The sequence below is a fragment of the Vipera berus genome (genome assembly GCF_964194415.1).
Source record: "Vipera berus genome assembly, chromosome: 5".
Classification (NCBI taxonomy): domain Eukaryota; kingdom Metazoa; phylum Chordata; class Lepidosauria; order Squamata; family Viperidae; genus Vipera; species Vipera berus.
This window is the reverse complement of record NC_138207.1, coordinates 32,691,575-32,713,743: the sequence shown is the minus strand read 5'-3', so window position 1 is coordinate 32,713,743 and position 22,169 is coordinate 32,691,575. Positions and strand designations below refer to the sequence as shown.

The window sequence follows — 22,169 nt, the reverse complement described above, 5'->3', positions numbered from 1 at the left end:
TGCAGTTACACATGTACTTCAAATATTTTGCTGCTTGTTTGATAAATAAAACATTACCTTACTATATTTCGTTTTCCTAGGTATCTGAAATTCTGAAGGCAAACTCTAAAAGATAAAAAAAAATGGAACAATCTCAAATGGTTTTTCTTCGCAGCATTAGTTCATTTCTCTCAAAAAAAATCACAACTAGAGTTCGGTAAAAATGAGAATTCCATTAGTAAAATCATTCAGGTAAATAACTGCATTGGTGCTAGTTTAATGCAGGAGTTGCTTTTTCACTCTCTTGCCACAAAAGCCAAACTTCACCATCATATTTAGCAGACAGATGTTTGCTTTATGTTAATTTAAATGTGTTATAAACGATTTGTAGATCTCCAAGCAGTGAAAAGGCCCTCCCAAATTGCAATTGTTTTGTTAAATTGTTCTTGCACAATAGCAAAAGCGATTGCATGAAAACTGTCCACTGTCAATAGCAGAGCTACAGGCCGCTATCTGGAATGGCCTGAGTGAAGTTGTTACTCATTTTTTGCTGTTTCCTTCTCCCACAAGGCATTTCCACGACTCCAACTTTCCATTTCCTAAGCAGTGAAATACCAACTGTTTAGGTTTATATAGTGCTATTGCTGTTGCAATGAAGTTAGACAGTGACTGTGCTGTTAATGAGTTCTTTTCTTTTATTATTTTATTATTTATTTATTAAACTTATATGTTGCCCCTCTTGCTTGGACGTGACTCTTGGCAGCTTACAATCATGAAACACAATAAAAACATTAAAATGATAAATAATAACATTCATTTAGCATAAAACTGGCAAAGATGGAGAGAGAGGAAGGGAGCATCATGCACATATAGGGAGAGGTGGGGTCTTATCTTAGTCTATTGACCACCTCCAGAATGATGTACGCCCCATTGGGACCCCAGGACAGTTGGCAAAGCCAGATCTTCAGACCATTTCAGAAGGCCAAACCCATATTCTTTTCATCAGGAGAATATATAACAGTTGGGAGAATGTATAACCCTATTCTGTATTGCCTACAGAGGCAGTTTGATGGACAGGTTGGTGGAAACCTCCTCGATCAACTACAGAAAGCAGAAAAGGCCATATTTATCCATACAAGGATAAGGTTTCCTAGTCTTTTATAAAAAGGCAAATGAACATTGCTACATTTTTTTCATATATAGTTAGCTGGCCCTATGTATGATGACAATAATATGCAAAGTTGTGCTAAAAGAAGAAAGTGACAAAGAAGCCATGCTTGTTTACAAAGAAGTAAACACAGTTAAAGAGAATTCAGTTCTAGGTTACTATATACAATTTTGTCATTTAAGAGACGGTAGACCATACGTTTTCAATTTCAATTATATCTGCACCCCAATTTAATTATATTATGATTAACAATAACAGCAATGTCATATGAAGGCTGGTATAATGAGAATTGTAGCCCAAAATGTCTACAACATGTTTCTCAGCCTTGACATCATTCAGTGGAATGTGGAATGCATGATATCCATAGACAGAGTTTAATTCTGCACAGACACAGATGGACATAAACCCAGATAGACCCAGATCCACAGATCCCTACCCACACCCACAGACCCACAGGAACACACATAGACACACAAATACACAGCTGCACACGCACACACACACAAACGCATGCATGCACAAACACACAGTTATGTAAGTTAGTTATTCGACTCCCAACACTGATCAATCAAAGCTTGCAAAACTTGGTGTAAGATTTTGAAATATTGTCAGATTTCATGACTACACAAAAATGGATGCTTTAAAAATTAAAATGGGATGGGGAAAGACAAGCACTGGCATCATTATATAAAATTTCTACATTATTCGACTATGACAAGATAAGCAGTTTTTTTGTTCAAGTTACAAAAGACTGAAGACAAGAAATATTACCTATGATACTTCTAGACTGTACATTGTGATTTTTTTCTTTTATTCTTTATTAACTAAGTAAAGAAAAAATATTAACATTTCACAATTTAAATGCACATGATATCAACATTTATGGAAGATTGGAGAGATTGCTAAGCTGCATAACTTTAGGTAGGATATGCATTTCTTTTGAAAGACTTAAAAATATGGGGATTGAAATGTATAATTATTCTTTAGCATAAGCTTTGCCTCTACTTTAATTAATACCAACGACAGCCTTGGAAGAACAAACCTCAAAGTGAGCTTACTCTAAAATGCTGAAAAAATCTGTTATTTCTGTAAATGGTGCCCTCTGCCAGTAGGAGATCAGTGTATCTAGGAAGAGACAATGAAAACATATGAATATATTATTTATTCTCTTACATCAAGTATTCTATCACACTCTGTGTTAAGAATCAATATAATCCATCAGATAGAACCCAATGGCAATATTTACAGTAACAACTTGTTATCAACACTGTATGGATCAGCAGCATTCTCAGCTTTTGAAACACGTGAAATACTAGAACAACCTTGTTAATTCTTTTAAAATAAAACCCTACTATTAGTTTTTATACATGTTTGTTATCAATACACCAATCTGATATGCAGATGCTAAGAAATGAGTGGAATAAAGAATTTGAGGTTCCTATATTGCCTAGATAACAAGAGAGTGGATGGGTTCCCTGTGTCTTTACTATGGCCAAAAAACTGATATTATGGCATTGGAAATGATAAATGTATGGGTTGAAGTCCTGATTACAGTTACCATCCATGAGTGGATTGACTATAAACACAGACTTTGTATGGAAAAATATAATGAAATATGGAACTCATTTATACAAAATATACTGTAGTAGGTTAAAAAACATGACTATGTAGTTATATAAATGTTTTAGAAACATTTATGTACTTGAATTAGAATTGCATTAGATAATCATATAAAGAATTGTAATTATTTACTGCTAAAATAATACATGTTTTTTTCTTTTTTCCTACATTTTTATTTCTTTTTATCTTTGATAATGTGTGTATTTTACCATTAACTTCGTGATTTGTAGTTTCCCTTTTTGTCACTATTTAAAAGCAATAAAAATAAATAAATAAACCCTTATCTGTCAGAACTCATTTAGCCAAAGCCTATTCTAATCACTATTGTCATATTTTCCAAGGGATATTTCCTACCAGCAGAAGTCAGAAATCTGTCATTTTACACACTAAATATTGTATTAAACTCAGTTCTCATTCTTTGTGAATTTCATAATTTATCATGTGCTTAATAATAGAAACCAAACATGATGGTTTTTTATTTAACATAGGAAATGTTATAATGGAATAGCAGGAAAATATAGCCTTTGATATAAAAGTATCTCAGTTCTAGAAAAGTGGAAAGTATGACAGAAAATATCCTCAAAACAACTTGATTACAACTGTTAGTTTAGTGCAGCATTGCAGGCAAATTCTGCCCACAGTCAGGAATTCAGTTCTGAGAGGTGCAGGTTGACTTGGTAGAATGAAGACTCAGATATGTAAAGCACTATGGGATGGTAGATAGGTCTAAGTGTTATTGCTATTGCTATTATGTTTGGTGTATGTGGAACAGAAAAGGATGCGACAGGCTTTAAACATTCTGTTACAATAACTTTATTAACTGTATTAATATACTCTCTTAGAGACCCCATTCCCTGACCTTCCCTTATCCTGAACGACCGACAGCTCATCTTAATTTTTCATACTTGCATGTATTTTATTTCAGAAGCTCTTTACAAATAATTAATTTCATCCTGTCTGAAGAGTAACCAGGTATTTTTTTACAGATATGTAGAAGGAAGAATAATACAGAGAAAACAAAGAGAAAGAAAAGTAATAGCACTAGTAGACAAAAGAAAATGTCTTTGCTGACTGCTCACACTGGCTCTGCACACTGCTGCTTTAAATCCACTCTCTGTTGTCTTGTAAACCTAGCAACTAAGAGATTTCTCCCAAACAGATATGATCTTCAGCAGAAAAGATATACAGCAGGCACAGATACATTTTACTGTTCAATTACCTTCTGAAACTGTTTTCATAATATGAAGAAAACACATTAAGAGACTTCTTGTTTCTGCTTGATCTAATTTGTCAAAACGAAGAGCTGATCCAATCAGAGACAATGGCCTTACAATCTGTTGTGGCAAAACATGGAGAGCCTCGATAAATGAATTTTACCTCCAAAATGCACTTTATACATATCAGTTTGGTTATACCAGTTTAGTCTAGTGGTTACGGCACCAGGTTAGAAACCTGGAGAATGTGAATTCTAGTCCTGCCTTAGGAAATGAAAGCCAGCCAGATGACTTTAGGCTAGTCACTCCCTTTCAATCCAACTCACCTCACAGCGTGTTGTTGTGAGAAAAATAGAAAGAGGAAGGAATATGCACTTATACACGTATTTATAAAAATAATAAAAGTGGGATATAAATAAATAAAATAAAAAAGTAAAATAAAATAATTGTAGCATCATGTGAACCAGAGGCAGCTGCATTAGAAAGGTGCCATCAAGTGCTGTGTGAACAGATCCACATGCTCTGAATCATCTTTCCCCATTAAAATCTGAAGTACTGTGCTGTCCTAGTTTACAGACATACAAACCTTCTCACAGGCTTCATTTATTTCACTGTTCTTTTCATTGGTACTTGGGTTAGAATCAAGACTTCCTAGGGAACCTCTGGAGTCAGCACGGTTTGCTGCAGGAATAACTATTGATGAAAAAGCTGGAAACAAAAGCCACAACGAATGTGCTACAATGATGCTTATGGACACAACAATTAAGCAGGATGAAAACCAAAAAACAGTATGTAACGTTGACCAGACACTGTTAAGAAAAGCTACAGCTTATTTAACGAGGATGCTGAATGGCTACGAGCTGAGTGCATGAAACAGAGTAAGATATAACGACAAATGCAATGATATATATTTTGCTATAGATGGTTTTAGACACAATCTCATGCATGATGGACCAAAAGCCATAGAAATAGAAACATTTATTGAGGATGCAATTAGTATTACATCTTGAAATACAACCGAACAGTATACAGTACAAACTTTACTCTACTAATGAACTTTGTGAACTTTTGTGAAACAAATTAAATCTGTCTATACCCCAAAGTTGGGAGAAGGCAGGAAAGATCCAGCTTCCAGTACATATCCAGCTATCCAGAAACCAATCCTTTTTCATCCTTTCCCAACTTCCACCACATTCCCTCCTGTCACCATCCAAAGCTCACTGAACCACTTCTTCAGGAAGGTGGGGAAATGGACTGTTTCAATTTCTGGAGGATGAGTCTACACCATTACTGTCAGGTTTTACAATGCCATAATCAATTCACTGCACTTTTTTTCTTTTTAATGCTTGGTGGACTTGGAAGCAAAAAAGGCTTACAACAGACTTTTGAAACCTAATCTGTTTTTAAGTAGAGTACTGTCTGTATTTGTATTCTATAAATTGGGTTAGATTTTGTACACATATACATCTGTGTGCATATCTAAAATATACCATCATTTATTAGAACATCTCTTACAACTATATGAGGAAAATAAAATCAAATTATAAAAATGCTGTAAGAATGGTATATATAGATGAATGATTACTGTGCTAGATTAAGGGGGATCACATTTCTTTTCTTTTCTTTTCATTTTCTTTTCAGTTATAACATTTTTTAAAATTGTATCCCAGTAACAGCCATGGACATCTCAAGAAATTAGAGGACTTCGGATCTTGTGGAATCAAACTCAACATGTCTTCCCTACTTTCTTATAAGAATAATTTATTTCAGATTAAACTAGAAATATTAGAAGATAATTTAAATGTAAGAAATTGGTAATAACAAAACTTGCAATAGAACAAAACAGTTATTTTTATGTAAATGCTTTCATACCTGCAATTGAATTAAGAACATCTTTGGAGAAAGAAGTATCAACTGAATTTGCATGTTTCATTGTTGACTGACTCTGAAATCCTGCAGTGGTGCTCAAATCATCTCTAGATCCCTGGATTTCAATGACAGCCAGAGAACAAATGTGAGTATTAAATCATTGTTCACAATCTGTCACTTATTGCTAATTTTATAATTACATACCCACTGCTCTGACATTGGCATAGAATCACAGTTTTTGCCTTTTGCAGCCTAATGACAAGATTTGTTCTCTTCACCATCACCACCACCACCACCACCACACATTAATCTATTTCTGCTTGATCTAATTTGTCAAATTTAATAAATTCCTTTTCCAAAACAATCAAATTAAGTTTAAGAAAATATTCCTCCTCTATGCCTTCCCATAATTCTAAAACAATCTCAAGGTGGTAATCTTAATATATCAGGTAAGGAAAGGCAGATTTTTAGTGAATCAATAAGGGAGACAACTTTAGCTGCAGATGGGAGACCAATACTGAAACTAACCTGTTTATGGCCACCTAGTAAGCTTGTAAGTGATAAGAAGTTCAAACTGGGTATTCTTTGTTTCAAAATTATTAATTGCAATGGATTTATTTTAGGTATGCTTTTAATCTGAATCCATGGATTTTTTTCCTGCATAAACAATAAGTCCAGCAGTATAGCTAATTTAAGTGACTTTAAACTAATATGCTTTTATCATACTCTATTTATTGATAAATTAATCTGAACTAATCTAGTCTAAGAATAATTTAAAAATGTTAGCAGTATAGTTTTAAGAAAAATTAAATTACTATAGCCCATTACTGGAACCCACCTGATTAGATGTATTTATACTGAATAAAAACATATCTTTCAGATATATCCTTGGCATATTGTCCAAAAGCATCCCATAAAGAGGCATATACAAGTTTGCTATTTTTGCCTGCTTCTCCTGCAGAAAAGACATTCAAAGAAGATGGCTCAGTACAGACAATTAAATGGTCTTTTCCATCAAGGCAAAAAGTTAAACATTCATACCGGATCTCTATATCGATCATCAAATGAATGTTTTGCCATCAGATTTTTGAGCATGGCTAGGGCCATGTGTCTGATATCCTGGTCTTCTTGGAGTGCGAACCCAACCTCTCGAAGAAGTAATCCAATTAAAAAATGCTTCCGGCAAAATTCATTTGTCACAATATATTCAGGAACATCTGGATTAAGACAGTCAAGAAAGTTATGTGTTTAAAACTTGTCCTATATGTGCTTCATTAAATTATTGATATATATTAAGAAGAGACTTATATAATTGACATTTAAATGATTCAAGTAACACATTTTATAAAGACAATTACACTCTTGTAGAACTCATGGTTTTAACTGATAGGTCTGCTAATGTTAAGTTATAAATCAGTAGTAACTTGTGTTAATCTGTACCTGATGCATTATAATAATATTTTCTTTAGTAGTTGGCAAGGTGAAGTAGATTTTGAACTTACTGCTAAGTGAGAAAGTATAGTTCACAGAACTCGTAAGTTTTCTATTCTTCTTTTAGAGAACCTTCAATTAATGCAATGTATACTATTACTCCAAACATGTCTGCCAGTCAAAGTTGTGAGAGAATGATTCCACTTCAGATGGGTTCAGTGCAGAGTAGTAGATAAGGGAGTAACTAAGGGAGCATCTGCGGCCGGCGTCAACTTCCCTCCGCCCAGTGCGCTCCCACAGAGAGGGCCTCCTCAGGGTGCCACTGGTCAGAGAATGCCGATTGATGGCCCCCAGGGGGAGGGCGTTCTCTGTGGGTGCGCCAGATCTTTGGGACCATTTACCGGTTGAGCTCTGGATGGCTCCCGACCTGCGCTCCTTCCAACGTGATCTAAAAACTTATTTATTTGAACAAGCCGGCCTGGCCTGATGGGTTTGGGGTTTTAATTACTGTTTTAATTAATTTATTGTATTCAGGCACAATTGTTTAATTTGTTTTTAACTTTTGTATTTTGTATTTTTGGTATTTATTGCCCTGTACACCGCCCTGAGTCCTTTGGGAGAAGGGCGGTATACAAATAAAATAAAATAAATAAATAAACAAACAAATAAATAAATAAATAAATAAATTTTTAAAATGCTAGAAATGGAATTTGATAATGGCACATTTAATAACTAAGATGCAAAGTGTACTTGGATGAATGCATACCTGATGCATGAAACTGCTGGGTTGTTTCTGATGGTGTGATTGGATCTTGAATGGTTTGGTAGAAAAATGTAGAAAAGGGAAGAAAAAAAAGACATTTTGGTACATTTAGATAAATGACATTGTTAATTGTAAAGGTATAATTTTAAGGTTGTCATATTCATCCATCCACGCTTCTTAAAATACATACTGATCAGAAATAGTATTTTTAGATTGGCTATTTTGAGATCAGCTCCAATCATTCTTGATGCTGAACTTTTTTAAAGGATGGGATTATTTTATCTTTCTATGGACATTGCACATTGGTCTGTGTGAAACTAGTAATGTAAAAGTATTGTAGATAAAGCAGTTGAGATACCAGTTGAGATAACTATGATAACTGGAAATTAGCTACCTTACTGAAAAGAACATTTGGATTAAACATGTGGGAAATCAAATAAAACCAGTGCATTTGTTGGTGACTAATATTGCTCACCCAACCAGGAGGAAGATAAGGATAAGGCTTCTTAAAAAAATATTTGCAAATATTTGCAAATATTTTTAAGAGGCCTAAAGTAAAAGTAGTAATGACTTTATTGATTACAAGCATTTGCATGTCACAATTTATGGTTTACACCATAAACCAAAGCAAAGTAAATATAAATATAAAGCAGCTGAAGTAGAGAAACCAATTGCTGAATAGTAGCCCATCTTACCATTAACTGCCACCTAATAAAACAATTTGATAGGTTTGTAGAAAGTTAATGAGAATATGACAAGACCAATAGTTAGAACAAACCAATAGTTAGAACAATTAATCAGTGGGATGAGTTGCTCCAGAAGTTGCTCCAACACTGGAGATTTTAAGAAGAAATTGGGTACCATTTGTCTGAAATGGTACAGGGCTTCCTGGCTCAGCAGGAGGTTGGACTAGAAGACCTTCAAGGTCCCTTCCAACTCTGTTATTCTGTTAACCACTGCATCCAGCACAGAGAAAGTTTCTCCTCTTTTAAGTCTAAGGCCCCTCATTCATTTGATTGGAAGAGAAAATTTTTAGTAATGAAATGTAAAGTTTTCAGTTTCAAGCTACCTTTTATTTTAGTGCTACAAAAATGTTCGGCAATTTTTAAATTCATGATTCATAATTCATGCATTTTTGCTGTTTTTTTAAAAAAAACCTCTAAAAAAGAATAACTTAGTTACTAAAATAACATTTACTTATATTTACAATTGTAGTAACCAATGTTCAAATGTTTTAGGAAATGTGAAATTTGCATGCTGATCTTAAATGTATTTATATAATACAAAACCCTAATATTTTTGTGAGCTTTATTACTAAGTATATATGCTTAAAATTGTATGCAGTTTCTTTTGTTTTATAATAAGTATTATATAAAACCATAAATGCTTACCTGGAATGTTTGCAGATTTCAGGGGCAGGCAGAGAGGAATGAAGTGTTCATAGTTGCATACTTCTTCAAGAAAATCAAATTTATACTGGAACAAAATCTGAACGTTTGAGAAGATTATCAGGTGATTTATCTTCATTTATTGCATGCATGTACATTCATTAATCTATCTGCATAATTACGTGAAATACTGGTTATGCAGGTTAATGAATGTACATATTTATATGTGTGAAAGTATTCTTTTCATATAAGAGGAAAAAATGTTTTTTTTTAAAAATGATACAGTTGATTGTAGCAATGCTAAACTAACAAAGGTAAAGGGAATCAAATAGATAAATAATCACTTAGATTAGTTTGAATAAGATATGCATGCTTTTTCTTGCTAAAGGACTGCTAAATGTGCAAGCAATGAACAAATTCCAATGAAGAGATCCACATTTTCACTGAGAATCACATGAGTTGATAGACAGATTTTTTATTTTTGTAAGGGCATAACTAAACAAAATCAGCTGCACATTATGGGGAAGCAGTATATTACAAAGATTTTTTTTCTGTTAACTACTTTGTAAAGTGATTAAAAAAAACATTTATCCAACAAAAGGAAATAAATATTCTGGGAAGACCTATTCTTTTTTACTGATTCTGACAATTTTTAAGGGAAAGGAAAAGTCAGCATAATTGGAAACATACATTACTTTATTTACCTTGTCATCACCTGGTCCAAACATGCTTATATAGTTATTGATTAATTTAAATACAAATCCACGATCCATAAATGTGAAACATCGCTAAGAGAAAAAAAATGAAATGATTATAATTATTTCCCTAAGAAAAGACTTTTAACAATAGAAAAAAGTTAATAAGGGATTAATATCATTTTGGCAAACTGGCAATAAATCGTGAAGATCAAATGTGAAAGTCAAATACTCAATATTTTTTTTGATTAATCTAAATGTCAATTTATATCAGTGGCAATACGAAATTAAAAGATTTTGTATTGTTTTGAATAAATAACCGGTGTAAAGCATACCTTCTAGAAAACTTACTGAAGATGTAAATATGTTCAAATGAAACAGATATTATTTGTCAAAAACAAGTTGTATTTCTTGAATTTTGGCTATTAAATGCATTCTTCCCTTCTTCAAATCTAAAACCTGAATGGCAATCCTTTATTAATTAACAATGTTCTAGTTTTAATAAAGAGTTATCTTCTTTATTATAAAGAGGGTGATTACTGTATATTCTTTTTTGATGAAAAAGTATTCAAATGTTTCTTCTTTTATTTTGGTTATGAACTTTCATCACTACCATGCCCAGTCTTCATCAGTATAGAAGAATCACATAATTAATGTTTTGTGTTATGCCAACAGCAAAAAGAAATATTTACTACGAAAATGATTGTGAGGTTTGTGCATCCTGCAAGGTACAAATAGGTTAATGGTTATTTATACTAAATACATCTTACCTTCAGAAACCTTCCAATGCTGTGGCTTGCATTCTTTGTCTCTTCGAAAGCTTCTATGTGTTTCCAAATAACATGATCTGATATGTTCATTACAAGTTTATCTAGTTCAGTTTTGTATGATTCTGGAAACCTTTGAGCACGAGTAATCTGGTGGGACAGCAGATGGCTTCTTCAAAATAAGAAACTGATCTAGACAACACTCAATATTTGAAAATGTTTCATTTCCCTCTCTACACAACAAAATTGGAGGAGTTAATGAAAATGCTCCTGGCTAAGTGATAAGAGGCGTCATTCTGATGAACAGTTTAATGATAGCATTTATTTATTCAGAAAATGTATTTGGTACTTAACGCCTTAATGGCACTGGATGCTTACAAAGTATAGTGATAACATCCAACTAAACCTCAATTAAAATCTTACTATTAAAACTAGACGTAGGAAAATAAATGCAATTTGAGAAATGTCTTAATACAGTGTGTAGCCAGGGGATCAATTTCAATTCGAGTGGCAATTTCTTTCAAGGCTACTTCATGGGGAAGGCCAAATCACTGTTGAAATAATTAATTGGTGACCTAAAGTGCTGCACATATTGTATGAGATAGGCAGCCCTTTAAGCAGTTGTTCTAAATTTTATTTTGAGATCTTTAGGTCCAATACTGTTCAGAACAGATTTCTTGTCCGGATAAATTGCAGTGATGTAACTGCAGAAGCATTTATTAACAATCACCAGCTGAATCTCTCCCCCATCCATATATGCTTTCCTCAGCTCCTCTGTGCTTGCACCATGCTGGTCACTCACACACTCCATACACCCTCCGTGTCATTGCTGTCATGCATACCTTCCCAACATGCACTGCACTTTTGCACACACGCCACACCATACTCTAGTGCACCCCCTCACAGCAGCCTTTCAATGAGTAAAATATTTTTAAATAAGAGCATGTTTAAATATCGATAACATTTATTATATAATGCATATACCTGTATTCTCTTACCTGTATTCTCTTTGTGTAAACCAAATGCTGTGCCATTGATTTTAATATAATTGCAAAAAAGAACCAGGAGTGCTAAAAATAAATAAATATATATTATTTTTCTTTTATATTAACTTTGCAGTTTTATTTTTTCTTTACAAAAAGCTCCCCAAAAGTGAGCTTTTCGTATGTGCTGTGACTGTCACTTCTATAAAACCTAAGCAATGTGACTAAAATTTTCTACAGCTGTATTTCCCAAATATTTGGAAGGCATAAGATTACATAAGAAAGAACTGAATTCTAATATATGGAGAAACCTGGGCCACTTCTGGATAGACTCTCTGTAATTAGATACAGTAATTTATAACTATTGCTTTTTTACTTCTACAGGTACTGTAGTCTTGAAAAGCTGCTTCTCTGGCCTTGAGGAACCCACCAGAATAGCTTGGCAATGGCAAGGGACTAAGTGAGGAATTAATAAATTCATTGTTTCTCTTTTTCCAATTGGAATTTATATCTCAATCTCATTTAACTCTTTATAAAACTAAGAAGTCCATCCATGTGTGAAACAGAAAATCTGAATTCAATTTATAAATTTTTTTGTTCAGACAAAACTAAACCATTCTTCTCTCTGCACTTTAGTGCTGAATTGGTAGCCATTTATAAGGAACATCCTTGATCAATCTGCTAGCAAGGAGTTGCAGGACTGTGATGCATTTGCCAATATAGGTGTCCTTCAGCAACATCACCATATTCTTGCTTTTAAATCCTAATATTTCAGTTCAGGCTCTCATATTAACTTCTTAACTGTTCTGCTAAGCAATCCTTTCCCAAGCTACACGGAATGGACAACAAAGTGACATCATAACATAAGAACATATAGAAAAACAGAGTCAGTTTGATGTAGTGAATAAAGTACCAAGCTAGAAAGCAAAGACCATGAGTTTTAATTGTATGTGAAGCACAAAGCCAGCTGAGTGATCTTCGGCCAGTCTCTCAACCCTGGGAATGAAGCATTGACAAAGGACTCTCCCACTCAAAAAAAGTGCCAGGAAAACTCCAAAGACTATTCCAGGCAGTCACCAGGAGTCAAAAACTAACACAAAGGAACAACAACAACAACAAAAGTGAGGAAAGCAACAATCTATGAAAGCTTTCCTGACATTTTTCACTCATGAATAAGAATAAATTTCACCTTTAGAACAAGCTTCACAGTCCTTTGATCATTTGACTGCAACAGATCAGTCATATTCTTGGCCAGTTCTTCATGAACAGTCCGTTCCTCAAATGTCTTAGTTTTGAATACGTACTAAAAGTATAATATAAAATGCAGGAAAAAAGTTAATAGCAAGAATATTAGGTCTCACTGACTTCATGCAACACAGATACTGTAATTTCCATTGTGTGGTACCTGACAGTTATAGAGCAGATGCAATGAAAATATTTACGATGCAAGACTATTAGTCTTTTGCATCTAGCCTTCTATTGATTTGAATGCAATGAAATTAAGGAACTATATTTTGCATGCAGTCTTCTACTTGACCATTCAGAAGACCATTCAGTCTTCTACTTGACTCTTTAAGGATAATGAACCTATTCCCAAGTCTGCATCACTTGCCTGAAAATAAGTTCTTCTCAACTCAGTGAGATATATTTCTGATTAAGTAAGTACGAGATTGTGTTATGAGCATTTCACATTATGCAGAAAGGTGCGGTGTATACCAGAATCAAAAAATATATCTCAGGCAGCAAATAATCTAACCTGTCAACAAATGTTTAGCAATATGATCATGACTCTATAGCAGTGTTTCTCAACCTTGGCCTTTTAAGATGTGTGCATTTCAACTCCCAGAATTTTCCAGCCTCTTAACATTGCTGTATAGGCACCAATTCCTATTCCATTTTTATTTTAAAGTTTATTACCACAATCGTTATATCTGATAGGTTCAAATTCTCATGGGAAAGTTTCTTTGTCATTATTTTTATGTTTACTTACTTACAGAAATCAAAAGGTTTTTTTAATAACGCATTCAACACTTTCCTAATGAGACAGAATACATCATGGGATGTGGGAAAAATACATACAAATATTGAAACATTATTCCTGCCAGCATGGAAGTATTAGCATTAGCATCTGCAATTATCTTGCACATGCATCATTATTTTGCTCTAAACATCAGCCAATCTGGAAATGTATGAAATGTGGTGACATTTAGTCTTATTCTTGAATGTAGGACGACCAAGCAAACCAATCACTCAACCCATGCTATTTTGAATGTACTAATAAGAGAATACATTTAGGGACAGCTAGTTAAGCACTCACACAGTCTAGTTTGTTTATACATGTAGAGCATTGTCCGCAACATTTTTGGATTTTCATCAGCATTACCCGCAAAATAATCTTGCTATGAATGGGACTTGTGCTACATATATTTTGAAGTAGCATTAATTTTTTTCTCATATTAAGAAAGATAGAGAGAAAAATGTTTTTGAATGAAACTTGGTGCTACAACAAGTGTAAAGTTGTTGCTTCTGTCTCATTCATGGTGACTAGAGACATTCAACACATGATGTGATGCTATCATGCAGAATGACAAGATCATGCTTTGTTTGGGAGAAGAGAAAAGTAGATTTGAATCCAGCAGCATTCTTAATTCTTCTGGGACATCAAATTTAATCTAGAGTGCATTACTGCTATTACTACTACAATCTCTGTAGAGTTCAAACACATTTACTGTAAAAATACCTCTTTATTATTTTTGCATAGAGAGAGAGAGCATGATGGCTAAAATTGAGAGGTCTCCTCAAAGCAGCTTAGTTTCACCATCAGTATTCCTTAATCTAAACATGTTAAGATACTTCAACTGTGTTATACTATACTTTGTAACTTCTGAAATGCACTAGATTCAAGAATTAATAGTACATATTAACATTCTTCATAATACTGTTTAACTTTAGGATGGTTATCATTTAAATTCTTACTCTCTCTCATGAATGGTAATTTTCTTATTTTTTTTCCTTGACATATTATAGCTCTGTACTGTAATTGTTTGATTACAAAATTTTCAAAAGCTACAGGGATTACAATTTACGGTTGATTAAACTGTTGCTAATTTTCTTCCTGAGGCATTTTGCATGTACATACATACAAACTGAAGTGTTAAAATAGAATAAAAATGAAAATTAACATTTTAAAGCTATAGTCAGTTGCTTGGGAGAAGGCCTACTCAATTGAGTGAAACCTATTTCCCAATATAATATGATTAGCATTTCATTATGCAAAAAGCACAATGAGAGTTGTTTTATTGCAATAAAGATGTAGCCATTAGTTTAATACAAATTCAATTTATGTTATGACATTTAGATTGTCGAAAATGTAAAAGGATGTATATTCTGATAATTAACATTCATGTTGACTTATATATGTCCATTTCTCCACTAGCAATCTACAGTATCTTCATAGCAATCCCCAAGGAAAGCATGAAAAGGTCATACTCATTTTTTGCTATTTTTGTACAGAGATTCTAGAAAAAAACTATATAATAAAACACTAGTGGAAAAATGAAGTGTTGGACAGTCAGTATCAGATTTTACAAATGTGGAATTCAGTAAATTTCACAGTAACCAGCACTCAAAAATAATTATCTAAATCATATTATTATAAAGCTGTTGTTATTCTTATGTGTTTTAAATGAATTTCTCATAATTGTAAAGTGACACACATATGCTTATGGCTAAAATGGAGCATTATCAGATGATGAATTGAAGGGTTCAAACAGGTTATACAGTACAGCTAGAACATCTAGCAACATCTTCTGAAAGTGTATTTAAATGAAGGCATTTCACACGTTCACTTAAAGTAACAAAGCAGAAATTAATTGAGCAATGTATCTGGAGACATTTACATGCATCTCTGATTCATTCATGTCATTATCGATATTATTCCTCAATTCTCAATAATATTTTCTTTGTTAAGCAAATTTACTTATAGTTTGAATAAGTGTAGAAGAGGCTCGACAGTACCTAAGTTACTGTAATTATGTATAAGAGATTATATATGGAAATATCTTACTTGACTGTGTTCTTCTACACAAATAGATCTAAAATTCCATTTTTCAGGCAACAATTGAAACTTGTTTTTCTTTTTTGTAAGTAAAAACCAAAGTACTATGTATACTTTTATTAAAAAAGTACCAAAACAGAAAATATTCAGATATTTAATTTCCATCATTAATCTTATCTTTACTCTCTGCTAAGTGTTGCTATTTAAACTGAATCTGCCATTCCATAGTTCAAAATTATTGCCTTTTGTCATATATGTTTATAATTATTGGTAAGCCAGAGCATACAGAATGTTACAAGCACAATTAAATGTAGCTCTTTCAATCATAAAAAGAGAAATTCAGTGTATCCCATCCATTACAAATTCTATTTGAATATCCAGCTGTATATATGACAGCGGAAATCTCCATTCCTATCATAACTCCAGTCCCCCTGTACAAATGCAAAATCTGCTTTAAAAATTGGGAGTTATTCAGGATCAGAGTTTGAAGTATAAAAATGGTTGCATTAGTATTTTGACATCAAAAAAGCGAGCAAACATTTGAATTTGTATAAATTGAAATAATCTCAAAAATTATTAAAATTATTTTAAATGTATTGTAATTAAATGTAATTCTGAAATTTTGGATATCAATAACTTCATCCTTTTCCCTTTTAATGTCATATCCAATGATAAGAAATTAATTTAAAAATATTGATGAGCTTTATTTTTTAATCTGATTTGGCAAAACAAAGACATTGTCTTAATCTGCTTTAGGTTTTTCCCTCCTTAAAATCAACAAGTTTGCTTTGTTTCTTTCACTGCAAAATATAAGTATGCGGAATATTTTAGTAGCTTCTGAGGACTAGTTCAAAGGGCATTTTTACTGGTACTGCATACAAGATATTTTTTAAAAAGTATTTATAACTAATCTTAATACACATTCATTCAGTACAATGAAGCATTTAGAGTGAAAACTGAATGGAAAGAAACAGAACAAGCAGTGCCAATTCACAAATATGTGCAAAATGTCATGCTGGAAGATTAAAAATGTTCCACATACCATGAACAGGTACAAAACCACTGCAATTTAGACAATAAAAAAGTTCTTGAGAAAATAATAAAAAGCTAAAAAATATTATGCACAAGCTATTTGAAAGCACACAGAAAAATTCCCAACAGTGCTGTCTTTATTACAAACTACCGCTGATGTTCACTAGCAATCATATTGTTTCATGCAAACTCTTGTAAGAGAATCAGCTGATAAATTACCATGGGTAGTTAACAGTGGCAGTTAACACATAATGCTTTGCCAAGATGGCATTAAAAATTAATCCTGGAATAAATCTGAAATTTTATAAAGATGTCAGAACAGGTTAAATATTCTTACCTTTATATACGATTGAATATAGTGATCTAATTTTTCTTCATGTAACTTGGCCACAATATCAGTAAAGACCCTGTATTGATTGAGCAGATAAAAAAGACGGCAGTTTCATTTAGCCAATAATAGAACTAAATGTAAGCAAATCTATTTAAATTAGTTGTTGTTATTTTAAAAAGTGGCCCTATTTTACAGTCTAAATGCACAGAATGTCTCCAAATGATATGTAAGAGCCTTGGGTTCTAGGTATTTGCCTTTCTTTCTTGGGTGTTGAATTATGCAATGTACGTTATTCTCTAACCAGGGTAATCTAATGGTTAAAGTTTTCATGCAGGAGTGGGAGATCTGGATTAGGAGTTCTAATCCTGATTTAGGCACAGCAGGTTGCTGGGTTTCTTTGTCCCAGTCACTCTCCCTCTCTTCTAGAAACAATAAACCAGTTCTAAACAATACTACATAGACTTCCCCAGGGAGATGCCAGGAGCAAAGACTGACTTAAAGTCCCATAAACACACTCACATAAAGACTACACTGCTGCTTCAAACAGATTTCCATAAAATTCTGGGATTAACTTTTCTTAATCTTGAAGTTACGGAAGACAAAAGAGAAGTCCATAATCTTAATATACAGAATCCATTTCAAGCTTCAAAATCCATTCTAAAAATATTTATAAAAACAAACTTGCCACCTCTCTGAACTTAAAACTTGATTAGTTGGAATATTCTGAAACTTAACTAAATGAATGCTGAAGAAGTCTGTTATATGGAAGATCTGTTTAAAATCACTTGTCACATTCTGACCAAATCTTTTCCTATGCATGAACTTTTTATGTGATTGAAATCATTATACAAGCCTAGAAGTAGCACCCAAACTGTTGAATGTCCTTTTTGAAACAAACACATAAGGTTAAGATGGTTTTGGTCACAATTTAACAGATTTCAATAACTACTTCATAAGGCAAACTAAATGAGAACAAAGAGAAAGTAGAACAAAAAATACCTGGTCACAGCAGTTGTTACCTCATCCTCTTTGTTTTGTATAAGAACCCAGAACAGCTGGTTCAGAATCACAGGAAGAAAATTCACAATGACATGGATCTTCTCAATTTTAAGTAAATTCTGATTAAGAAATCAAGCATGAACAGAGAATAATATCGTACACTTCCATGAATGTTATAAACTCATTTAAAACAAAGGAACCCAGGTGGCAGCATTGAGCTAGCCTAGGCAAAGTCTTGATAAAGCTAAGTAGGCTGGAGGTAATGATCCTGGACTAAGAGACCACCACAAAATTCCAGGGGATTAGACTAGTTGGGGAAGTTTTAGAAGAAAATAAAGGAAATGACAAACCATTTCCATTTTGTTGTCATAAAAATTACATAGAAGTTTTGGCGGAGACTTCAAATATATTTCAGACTAAAAGCAGTTTAACCCAAGTTACATATAACTCAACCTTCATTTTAAATAAGATCATGGAGACAGTTACAGAGTTAGAATAGTTAGAATGGATAAGAGAGCTGGGTTTGCCCTTGGTTTGATCATACTGCTTTAACTTTACCAGATTTAGACTTGTAAAGCTTGTAAGCCGCCCTTAGTCTTCGGAGAAGGGCGGGATATAAATGGAATTAATATATATATATATATATATATATATATATATATATATATATATATATATATATATATATATATATATATATAATTATTGTAGTTTGTTTTGGGTCAGCAAAGTAGCCATGACCAATGTTTTTGTTGATTTAAACTAATGGAATCTATTTTTTGAGCATTTTTAGGAATTGGAGCAGTCTGAAATGGCCTTGGAAGAATTCTAGTGGCACTTATTTATGCAATCATAATATCCTTGGCTTTTTAGGTTGCCAATTTCTTTCTAGGCAACATTCAAACGATGGACAATAGCATTCAAAGTTGTTATTGGTTGAGTCTAGGTTACTTTCAGGAATATGTCTTTTGCCACTAAGTAGTTTGGTCTCTTAAGAACTTAGCCTCTGTTAAATATGCAAATATTGTCAACAAGTTGTATTGGATCCTTCTCTTAGACAGTTTGCTATACATCAAAATCTTATGTTCTGTAAAGGATATTTACAAAGCCATTTGTCCGAAATGGTATAGGGTTTCCTGCCTCAGCAGGGGGTTGGACTAATGACCTCCAGGGTCCCTTCCAACATCATCATTATCATTATCATCATCATCATCATCATTATTATTATTATTATTATTATTATTATTATTATTATTATTATTATTATTAATGTTAATATATGGGTGATTATGGGACAGCAAAAAATGCTTTTTGGACCTGCTTCTATTTCAATTTATTATACTGATTGAAAATTGTTTACAGCTATCCTAGGAGACATAATTTCCAAGAGATTACTTGGAACAATACCTATTTGAGCCAGCAGCATATGGTAAATTGACCATCTAAGAAGGGATCTGGTTAACTACTATCAGTTATTTATTTGCTTTGGAAAACCAAAGAAAGTAACATAATGGTTTGGGTCTAGTTCATGGTTTGCAGGACTGAACTTTTTGCATACCCTGTTAAATTAAAACATAGAAAAAGGAATAAAGAAGATCCCTTCAGTATGCATTGGTTGTACCTTTTAAATAATGATTAGATAAATAATGCTAAAATTACTGTACACATTATTGTGTAGAATAATATGGATGCAGAGTTCATGATCCAAGAAAAAACAATGCTCAGTCATGACAACAAGAAAAAAATTCCTATTAATAAGTAATAAAAATGAAAAAAATATGTCACCCAAATGGTTCTGACTGTTTTTATAATAAACATTTTTCTGGTGATCTATGCCATACTCTGAAATGAGAAATGACTTTTTGTATTTTAAAAGTCCATATTATCAATAATGAACATAGATATATAGGAGTTAGTAAATAATTTTTACATGCTGGGTTTTAGGTTAATGCTTATTTTAATGTTCAGACAGTTTTATTTTCAGCTACTCTGCACTCTTCAGCAATGTATAATTTAGCATTGTACTTACAAATGCACACAATTCAAAAGGAGAATTAAAATATACAATACTCATCCATTAGCAAGATCGATAGCTACATAACTTCTTATTTAACTTACCTTACAGGAGATGATAAAACTTGAGGTAGGTGGCTGTGAGAAATCTCTCTTTCTTTTCTGGCACTGTAGAAAAAATCTATTCAGATATGGATCCTATAGTAAATGTATATATAAAAAATAGTGTAGTATCAACAAAAGTGGCATGCAGTTCTAAATAACTATGCAATAATATGCAGATAATATTAAAAGCAAAATCTGTCCCCTAAGAGACATTTTTCAGTAGTTCTTTAAAATACATATTTCAACTTTTGATACAGTCTAAGCTTAATTTTCCATTCTCTTTTCCATCAATCAGTCAATATTTAAAAATCCAATGTGGTATTATATCAAAATCTGTACAATAAGAATAATGATGATCTATAGAACAACACTCTACAGTTTGTCTAAATAGGGTTTTTATGCTTGTGTTTCAGTGAGTTATGTTAAACAATGATCTGAGGCCTGAAATAATGAGCTCCCTCCCCTTAGAAATATGCCATTGTACATGTGACTCTTCAGTTGTGGACTCCCAAATTAAATAATTGTTTACTTTCTAAAAACATGATCAAAACCTTGCAAGATTGCCAAATCTTGCAAAACTGATTGCTATCAAATAAAGTTTAAGAACACCAAATTCTGAAAGTTGTGAAAGTCAATCCTTCCTAAACCTTGATAACATCATGTAATTGTAATTATTATTAAAATAATGGTAGGTTTTTTAAAAAAATAAATAGGGCAGCTGTGCCATTACATGAAATTGTACAAGGGCATATAACAAAGGTTGACCTCTAGGCTAATCCATCTATTCAGAAGTCTTCAATTCTTTGCAGGATTACTGGATCCTGTTTGTTTAAAAAAATCAAATTTCATGAAAATTGAAAAGTTAGATTGGAAACTCTGACAACTGATTATTTTTTCTCTTTTTTTAGAATTGTAATATAGCCATGAATTGTTTATTATTTTATTTACATTTTAAATATGACTGGTTTTGCTGAAAATATCAAACATGCCAGATTTGCTATCAGTATGTTATTTTGACTATTTAAGGATAATCTTTCCTAAAACTTTCTATAAGTATCACATTGATTGTGATTTCCTATTTCAGGATGGCTAAAGGTAGAAGTCAAAATATTTTATTTCTTTGAAATCCAAATTAAAAATTCTGCATGGCTCTCACACACAGACATTAACTTTTTTTTACTTTGTATTTCTTTGACTTCTACTTTCCCCCCCTTAATATAGATAATGTTTTACCTGAGTGTAAACAGTGGATACAATAAACAGTGACACTTTGAAGAGTGGCTTTCCTCCATCCACCCACTTAATATCACTTCCACTCTGCTGTGAAAAAAGAAACATTCAAGTTAGTGGAAATGTGTTCTTCTTCTACCTTATGAACCTACTTTATGCTTAGAATACTAAAATATTTCAGCATTAACACAGTATCCTCATTAGCATCATCATTTACAGATTGTATTAGTTGTCTCTCTCTCTCTTTCTCTCTCTCTCTCTCTGTGTCTCTCTCTCTGTGTATAGCAGAATATATTTTATTTATTGGGGAAAATTTCACATTTTGTGTAAGGCCACCATTAATAGCTAGAGTTTTCAAAAATTCTGTTCAGTGAGAAAACTATTTTTATTGGTTTCTTCCAACAAATCACAGTCAAGAAACATATCATGAAATCAAATGCTTTTGCAGTATGCAAATAAACAATGGAGATATCTGGATAATCATACAAATTTTTCTTACCCCAATTCTAACTAGAAAGTCAAATT

General features: G+C 32.7%; 1 protein-coding gene across 2 annotated transcripts in view; it reads right to left on the bottom strand.

The window, feature by feature from the left end:
* DOCK10 (dedicator of cytokinesis 10) overlaps positions 1-22,169 on the bottom strand; it is a gene marked incomplete at its 5' end in the record, with an annotated part of 167,906 nt that overhangs the window by 29,537 nt on the left and 116,200 nt on the right. For both annotated transcript variants that reach the window (XM_081328132.1, XM_081328131.1), the window contains 17 exons: positions 58-105; positions 2,206-2,272; positions 3,987-4,101; positions 4,568-4,689; positions 5,854-5,965; positions 6,689-6,805; positions 6,892-7,067; positions 8,048-8,092; positions 9,436-9,532; positions 10,137-10,220; positions 10,898-11,044; positions 11,893-11,964; positions 13,067-13,180; positions 17,304-17,373; positions 18,297-18,415; positions 20,415-20,507; positions 21,648-21,734. In XM_081328132.1, coding sequence (XP_081184258.1) covers positions 58-105; positions 2,206-2,272; positions 3,987-4,101; positions 4,568-4,689; positions 5,854-5,965; positions 6,689-6,805; positions 6,892-7,067; positions 8,048-8,092; positions 9,436-9,532; positions 10,137-10,220; positions 10,898-11,044; positions 11,893-11,964; positions 13,067-13,180; positions 17,304-17,373; positions 18,297-18,415; positions 20,415-20,507; positions 21,648-21,734 — 1,685 coding nt within the window. The remainder of the gene's footprint in view (positions 1-57; positions 106-2,205; positions 2,273-3,986; positions 4,102-4,567; positions 4,690-5,853; positions 5,966-6,688; positions 6,806-6,891; positions 7,068-8,047; positions 8,093-9,435; positions 9,533-10,136; positions 10,221-10,897; positions 11,045-11,892; positions 11,965-13,066; positions 13,181-17,303; positions 17,374-18,296; positions 18,416-20,414; positions 20,508-21,647; positions 21,735-22,169) is intronic.